This window comes from Carcharhinus amblyrhynchos, chromosome 15 (genome assembly GCF_965287045.1).
Source record: "Carcharhinus amblyrhynchos chromosome 15, sCarAmb.v2.hapA, whole genome shotgun sequence".
Taxonomy (NCBI): Eukaryota; Metazoa; Chordata; class Chondrichthyes; order Carcharhiniformes; family Carcharhinidae; genus Carcharhinus; species Carcharhinus amblyrhynchos.
In genome coordinates, this window is record NC_137338.1 from 61,110,772 (window position 1) to 61,119,362 (window position 8,591).

The 8,591-nt window shown below is 39.9% G+C and overlaps 1 protein-coding gene across 1 annotated transcript in view; it reads left to right on the plus strand.

Moving 5' to 3' along the window:
* The window catches only part of LOC145352879 (adhesion G-protein coupled receptor G2-like), a 36,737-nt gene extending 28,681 nt beyond the window's left edge, over nucleotides 1–8,056 (plus strand). Inside the window, exons 12-15 of the mRNA XM_080203183.1 lie at nucleotides 228–511; nucleotides 2,990–3,091; nucleotides 5,198–5,359; nucleotides 8,019–8,056. Of these exons, the coding sequence (XP_080059309.1) occupies nucleotides 228–511; nucleotides 2,990–3,091; nucleotides 5,198–5,359; nucleotides 8,019–8,032 (562 nt within the window). The 3' untranslated portion in view covers nucleotides 8,033–8,056. The remainder of the gene's footprint in view (nucleotides 1–227; nucleotides 512–2,989; nucleotides 3,092–5,197; nucleotides 5,360–8,018) is intronic.
* Nucleotides 8,057–8,591: the final 535 nt, after the last annotated feature.

Below are 8,591 nucleotides of genomic sequence, written 5' to 3' on the forward strand. Positions count from 1 at the left end.
TTTGTCTTTGAGAAATATGCAGTTGAATGCTGTCATAGCTGCTTATTTAGTTCAGTATTAAGTTCTGTTTGATAACACTCCTGTGAAGTACCTCAGCATGTTTCATTATGTCAAAGATGCTATATAAATACAAGTTGCTGTTGTTTTTTTTTTGGAAATAAAAAATATCTTTAAAAGATTTTAGTATCATTTTTTAATCTCGTTTGTACTTTCCTCTTGCATTTTAGCTGCTGGATCCAGAATGACGTGGTATTTTATATTGCTGCAGTAGGTTATTTCTGTGTAATGTTCCTCATCAACCTTAGCATGTTCATTGTGGTGCTGATTCAACTGTGCCGAATTAAAAACAAGAAGCTACAACAGAATGCACAGAGGAGTGTGTTCCAAGACATAAAAAGTGTGGCCGGCCTCACCTTCTTACTGGGAATCACCTGGGGATTTGGCTTCTTTGCATGGGGCCCAGTTAACCTTCCGTTTATGTACCTCTTTGCCATCTTCAATACTCTGCAAGGTATGCACTTTAATTTTTCGCTGCTTCAGTTGAACAAACACTTGTTAAATTAAAACCACCATAGCTGACAATGTCCTGCCGATCAGGCCCTTCGGCTAGTCTGAGGAAAAGGTTCTGGTGCTTGGCTAATATTGCTGGGTGAGCAGGAAGGTGTCATGTGATGGACATTTTTGGCACAGCACCTTTTGCTGCTTTTTCCCCACTGACATTCAGGCTGTCATTATATGGTGGGCTCGTTTACTCGTGTGGCCAGAGGAACATACTGGCACCCCATTAGTCCATGAAAATAAGATTTCTATGTTGTCAAGAACATCCCAGTGCAATTGTCAGCTGCCAATGGGAATATGAATCACACAGTGCTCTTCCCACTGGGACTGAGCTTTGAGTAGCCTAGCCAAGGCTCTGCAGGAGCTGCTGCAGATCATTCAGAAAAGGGGTCCAAAGCTTTGCAAATGTTTTTTATGAGGTTTGGAGGAACATCTGTGCTATAATTATAGACTATTCAAGTCAACAAGCCCTTCGATGTGGACAAATGGGTCACTAATAAATGTGGTCTGCACGTAAGAATTAATCAGGCCTTTCGCTAGTGACATCAGGCAGTTAGTATGCCTGCTCCACCAATTGCCTGTCGATGTCAGCCAATGTTTTGAGGGAAACTCATAGGCCCAAAAATTGAGGGCTTGGCCATCTTTGGTTCATCAGTTCCTGTGCCTGAATGGTGAAGGCTGCAGCTCCCCAGATGTAGGACCTCAGACCTCATTATAACAGAGCTGGTGTGATATTAGAGCCCACAGGTGAAAGGTCAGCCTTTGCTAGAGTCAAAGTGGCCCTCAGGCATATGGTTCCGTAAGGCAGGCCTAGGATTGTAGCCAGAAATTGCAAGTATAGTGTGTCTTTTTACTTACTTCATCAAAGTTGAACAACTCTACTTAATCTGTCCTGCTGAGTAACTTCCCCTTTAATTGGATCACCCATGAAGAATAGGTTCATCTTTTTTTTCCTGTACCTTGTGATGATATTGTACCTGTCATGTTTCTTGTAAAGGAGAGGCTAAGTTTCAACCTGTTTAAATGGTGCTGCTTTGTTTGCTCCAGGCAGCCCACTTGCTGAGAATGCAGAAGAATAACTGCTCCTAGTTACTGGGGTTTTTATTTTTGTTTGAGTTAATGCAATTTTGTTTATTTTTTGGGCTGTATCCTTAGCTTTCAGATTGGGTTTAATTAGGTTAGTTGACAAGAGTAGTCATGTATTAATGGAAGAAGCTAAACTGACAGAGAAAAAAGCAGGCAGTTTCTGCTTGGATTTGCAAGGAGTGCAGCTCTTTTCTCTCTCTCTGGAGATTGAAGTCTAGGACCTGCTAGAAAATAGGTATCTCTCTCCAGAGGGGTTCTGAAGGTTTGAGGACTAGATGTCCATATACTCGCATGTAATCCTATTGTTTGCTAACTGATTTCGGAGAGAGTTTACAGCTATAAGGAATATTGCTTAAATTGAAACTAATAGAGATAGACTAGCATTTAAAAATTGTATCTTGCCATGTTTAAATATTTCAATTGGGAAAAGTTGTGCTAATTCTTTTTGTTATAGCCAAACTGTATTGCGAAATAAAAGTTTGTTTTAATACAAGCTTCCTAGTGGGTCAATAGAATCACACTTGGAATGAAATAACTTATCCTCACACAAATGCCAATGTAGAAAAAAATACTTGGGGTCTAATCAGGCTTCATAACATACTTTGGGGTTTCTAATAGCTGTGAACATTGTTTATCACCATGCAATCCATATGTTTCTTTCTGGCAAAACAACCCAGGCTTCTCTTTAATATTTGACAACTATGTCACCCAGGCATGGGTTGTTAGACAGACTTCAGAACAGACTCACATGACCGCCTTCATGTTTAACTTTAAGCCATAGTCCCAAAATATAACAATTTTATAGACCTCAAAATTTTAACAATATTTTCAACTTGCCTGCATGACTGCAGCTCAAAAAGATCAACACCATCCAGATAAAGCAGCCCATGTGATTGGCAGTCCATCCACCACCATCAACATTCACTTCCTCCACCACTGATGCACAGTGGTAGCAGTGTGCACATCATCTACTAAATATACTGCAGCAACATGCCAAGATATCCTTGACTGTACCTTCCAAACCCAGAACCTTTACCAGTTAGAATGATAGCATCAAATTAACAAGTTTGCCACCACTCCCAAGCTCCCCTCCAAGTCGCATACTATCTATCATGGAAATATAGATAGCTTGTTCATTAATTATTGTTTTGGTAAAATCATGAAACTCCTTCTCTAACTGTGGGAGGAGCTTTGTTTCATGAACTGCAGTGCTTTAAGAGGTTAGCTCATCAGCACTTTCTCAAGGGCAACTAACAATGAATCCTGGCCTTGCTAGTGACAACCACATTCTGTGAATGAATAAAGAAGGAAAAAAGAAAATTAATCAGACTTTATCTTTGCACAGGAACCTTTATCTTCATTTTTCACTGTGCGACCAAAGAAAATGTTCAGAAACATTGGAGGAGGCATCTGTGCTGTGGCAAGTTTAGGCTGGCTGAGAATTCAGGTGAGACAGTCTTATTCTCAGGTACCCTTACATTGTGCAGTGCTCCTTAACCAATGTTGAACTGGAAGGACCACCCTCTGCAATGATGCTTCATTGATGCAGTGTGATGGACCATGGTCTGTTCTATTAGTTTCCCAAGTATGGGAAGGGAATGTTATTTCATCAATTTTGCAGGTGAAGTCTGACTACCTTACTGAGTATCAAGTTAGGCAATGATTATATAATTCATCAAAGAAGTCAGACTTGGAATTCCTAGATTAATGTACCTGTACCCAAATCCCACATACATTTTTTTTGAAGGACACTTACTTTTGTGGAATTCTTTAGCATTGTGAAAAATTAAAACCATGAGATCATGAGGTGAAATTTGTAGGTACTAGCCATTTCGAAGAAAACAACATGTATGAAAATAAACCGCTGCAATTAACTGCAAGTAAATAGGAGGACCTATTTCAGTATTGCTGAATCAAGAGACATGTCAAAACTTCTCATCTTACACTCATCAGGACATTTCATAAGAAGCCAATATCAGGGAAACAACAATTTATATTAAATAGGAACATGTATAACATAATGTCTTTTTCAGCTAAACAGGCTAAATGACAGCCATGCACTGACTCATTTCTCAGGAAAAAGTCTTTGCCTAATCAGGGTCAGCTGCCTTGTTTAAATTTCAAACAATGCTTGGCAGTTAACTGTTAGTCATCATCAACTGGTGCTTCTCCATATCAATGTCTGTACTTATCAGAGTCCACTTGGCAACCAATCAACATGCTCTTCTCATACAGTATAAATTGTTGTTTCCCCTTACATTGACATTCATATGAAATGTCTTGATTGTAAGGCGAAAAGCTTTGACATGTCTCTTTGTTCAGCAACATTCAATGACTAAATGAATAAAAGACCTATTTCATGATGCCCTCCTCTCACCATGTTGCACACTCACTTAGTTAAGTGATACTCTCTTTAATACACTGCGAAACTAACATACTGGGTGAAATTTTATCATTTTTTCACAGAGTGTGGCAGCAGATAGGAAAAGCGACATTAAGGCTGTTGGCACTAATAGTGGGTTTTGCTGCTTATTGTTAGGAAAATAGTGCAAAAATCTTCACGTGGCGAGTGTCATGATGTTACATTGATGGGGCGAGTTATGACTGATTTAAAGGCCAATCCAGTTCATCAAAGTTAAATTGGAGCTCTTCCCTATCCCCTCCACGAACCTCCTCTGACACTGCCCCTGCACAAGGGACAGTGTGAAGATGCACTGATTGGGTACCACTAGACATGACCATCTCCCTCTGAGTGATACACCCACCTGAGCTCCTCTGGGAGGTTTGTTCACCAAGTACATGCTGTGGGAAAGCAGTTGCAATTCAGGCCAGCTTGCCCTTTTGCTGACGTGAACGGATTATCTAACAGGGGATGATCAGATGTAGACACCTGTCTACATCTGATCAGATTTATTATAATAGCATTCTTGACTTTGAACGTCAGTGTGATGAACCCCAATGCGGTCCATGGCGAATCACTGATTGATCTCCCTGTCGGACTCATTGAGTATGAGTTCCTCTGGTAACAAGCAACGGCCTGCCCAGCTTGAACTCATTACCTGAGTCTTTTATAAGGCAGGCCCAGGACTGGGCCAGCTGAACTGTAGTTCAAGGCAGGGACTAGTGTGTGTATGCCATGGTCGTGGTTTCACTTTGCATTCTCTAATGAACCATGTCCCTTTCCAGATGGGCTTCCTGAGTCACTATGTTTGAGATTCCCGTTACATCACTGATGGGGGTTGGGGACATTCTTACTTTTGCGTACTGGGGCAGCCTATAAAAATGGCATCTTATTCTTTAACAAATAAATTGCTGAGAAGGTGTGCTTAAATTCGACATTGTGGAATGCAACCACTTGGTTTCTTTTTTTGAATCTCCGTAATGATATGGCAGAGAAAGGCACCATTGGGGAGAACAGTTTGAGCACCGCTTTTCCTGTCTGCTGCCAGACTCTACATGAGAAAGGGAAAAATCCACCCAAGGAGTAGGAAACATTCATAAATGATCCTGTGGTAAAACACAGCATGTATTAATAAACTTGTTCAACTCACAGACTGGAGCAGAACAGCAACAAATAACCCAAAGAATCTACAGCCTCTGGTCCAAGCCATGTCTCTATCTTCAAGCTCAAACAACTCCTTGCAGGCCAAGTCCTCGCAGGCCAACTCCTCGCTATATCAAATCCGGAACTATTCCCGCCGCCCAATTGTGAACGGTGAGCATAGCTGACAAGATATGTATCTGCCTAATTTCCGAGTTTAATTAAAATAATGAGCTTCAGCTTGCTTTTGCTGCAATTTGATCTCCATGCTTTGATTCAGAATGTTCATTACACAAAGGGTGTTAGATGTCGATTCAGTCATAATTTTAGAAGGATATTAAGCGCGTACATCAGAAGGAAAAACATGTTGGGCTAAGATGAAAAAGCAGGAGAGCAGGTTGAATTTGATAGCTTCTTCAAGCTGGATTGGGCAAGATAGGCTGAACAGCCTCCTTCAGTGCTGTAATTCTTTGATCAAGGCAATGTTTTCTGCTGCTTAACTCCAATCGTAGCTGGAAGAATGTTAGAAGTCCACAGATCAGCTTAAAAAGGTGTATGTTTCCTTGCCTGCATTACTCCCCCCAAAAAAAAGCAAGAAGAATGGATAATAAGATGTTTCTTTTTTAATTGGCTGTTGCTTACAAGCCTGGTCAATGCAGTTTTGGAGAAAATTATACAGACAAGAGCTTTTTATTGTTTATCAGAGACAGGTTAAAACAACTAAGTGAGAATTAGCCTAACAACTAAGATGGAGTCAGTTTTAGGATGTGGCAGCCTTTGGCAGAGATCTATTTCTTGTGTACGTTGAATATTGATGTTGGTGAGAAAGAGAACGCTTAAGGACTACTCAACTGGAAACAAAAACTCTACTTTTTAAAAAATGTATTCGTGGATGTGGGCATCGTTAGCGTTTGTCAAGTTGAGTGGCATTTGAAGGAATTTCATGATCCAAATGTGATTTTACAGCAATCATTTCATTGCTATCATTAGAATTTTAGTTGAATTCAAATTTTACTATGGTGGGGTTTGAACGTGGGTCCCCCAGAGCATTACCCTGGGTTTCTGGATTACTAGCCCATTGACAATACCACTACGCCGCCATCTCCCCAACAACCTTCAGGTTTTAATAGACCATTAAAGTAATGCTGGTATTTTAAATACAGCTCTGCCCACAGGCATTTCAAGTAAATAGGCAATAAACTGCCTGAAACCTCAATATGCCACAGTTGCACATTTTATTTCCCCTCAAAGGAAATGGAAAATCTTAGGCCTGAAATTTTGCTCCTGGCAGCGATGGGACATTTACCGGCTCCGCAAATTCAACCTGTGGTCAAACCACAGGACCATGCTGACATAAAATAAAAGCAAATTACTGCAGATGCTGGAATCTGAAACTACAAGAGAAAAACGCTGGAAAATCTGAGCAGGTTTGGCAGTACCTACAAGAAAAGAGCTATGTTGTAGGAACACTATTTCATCTTCTGGCTAGGAACTTCACAGCCTTCCAGTTTCAACATTGAATTCAACAACTTCAGATGATTTGCTCTACCTCACCTCGACCCCTTTATTTTCATTCTATTTTATTTAATTTTGTATAATTCTCTATCTTTCGTTTCTTTATTGTCTTTCTTCATTTTTCTTGTTTCCCACTCTTTCCACCGACTTCATCCCCTTCCTTTATCTTTTCTCCCCTTTGCTTCCCCTTTTCTAAATTTTACCTTTGTCCCATCCATTCCCCCCCCAACATCTTCATCTGTCACAGCTTACCCTCTCATTTTAGCTTCTCTGCCATTTGGCCATTCACACTCTTTATTCTCTCTGTGGACAGCCATTTCCCTCCCGCTGGTTTCTATGACTATGACTCACCTTTCATTCCCTCACCATGCAGTATAAATATCTCCTACTTTCTATGCCTTTTAGTTTTGACAAAGAGTCATCTGGACTCGAAATGTCAACTCTTTTCTCTCCTTACAGATACTGCCAGACCTGCTGAGATTTTCCAGCACTTTTCTCTCTTGACATAAAGTTGAGTCTATTGATGGCATCAGTATTTCAAAACAAATTTAATTGATAAAATAGCATTCAATTCATTGAAATCCCTTCAACTAATCTCTTAAGAAAACAAACTTTTGATCTATAACCACTTGGAGCTGTCAATCAAACTGCTCACTGATCAGACATCCCACTGTGAAAATATTAGGTTATAAAATCCATCATGCAGCACAAATTCTGTAATTAAAACCCTCAGGCTTATGTCAACAGAGTGAAATATTAAGCATTGATTTATTTTTAAACCCTACACTCTAAATAGAATGGAGCCCACAGAGTTAAATCTCTTGATAACTTTGACAGTTCCAAAGAGTTTTATAAAGTTCTTTCAAAGCTTTGATAGTTCTTCAAAAGCTTTCACAGTCCTCTGACAATTTGACCATTCTGTGACAACTTGGACACCTTCAATAAGGTTACGCACTTCAAATGCACAATCATGACTAATTCTAATAATCCCAGTGGGCACCAGACCTGTCCCAAAGGTGATTTACGTCTGCAAAATCCTACCCACCATCTTTTGGATGAGATGTTAAAAACCAAAACCCTATTTCCCTGTTTACCTTCTCAGAAGCATAAAAGATTCCATGGCACTATTTGAAGAACAATACTGACATCATAAAACAGATTATCCAGTCTTTATCACTTTGTTGTTTGTGGCATCTTGCTGTGTGCAAATTGACTGCCATGCTTCTTTCGTCATGACAGTAGATTTATTTATAGGGAGACAGCACTTACCACAGTTTGCCTCATCATGAGTAATTTATTTCTGATTCCATTTCCATAGGTGCTAAGCTTTAACATTGTGACCCCGCATCCCAGCAAGTTCATTCTGTTTTGCCTGCAGGGTTTAATGGAAAAAGTTTACTTTAAAAGGTGCCAGTCATCCTCCTGGAATTGCTGGATTTGTACTTTAACTTTGGAATGTAAATAGCACGGTTATGAAGATAACAATTCGGCAATCAGTCACTTGATCAGACTTTGCAAAAGCTGTGAATAAAAATACAGTTTGACAAATCACCAGGCCTGTCTGGCTGCAGAAACAAACAGTAAAACTTGGAAATGACTGGGGCTGGTCCGAACTGGCATTCCATTTTAGGGTATACAAAACCAGTTTAGACAAGTACCCATTTCCAAGTTTTACTGTTTTGTTTCCTTCTGGGGGTATTCTTTAAATTTAGTTTCTATGGAGTAAGAAGCACTGAGATTTTCTCAATACAGAAATTCCAGAAAGCTTGCAGTTTATTTGCCTGAATCGTATTCAGTAAATAAGTGTAATCTGTGTGAATTTCTGCAAACAAGAAAGGATTCAATCCTTTTGTAATGCCAAATCTGCCAGTGTGCTGAGACATATTGCTGG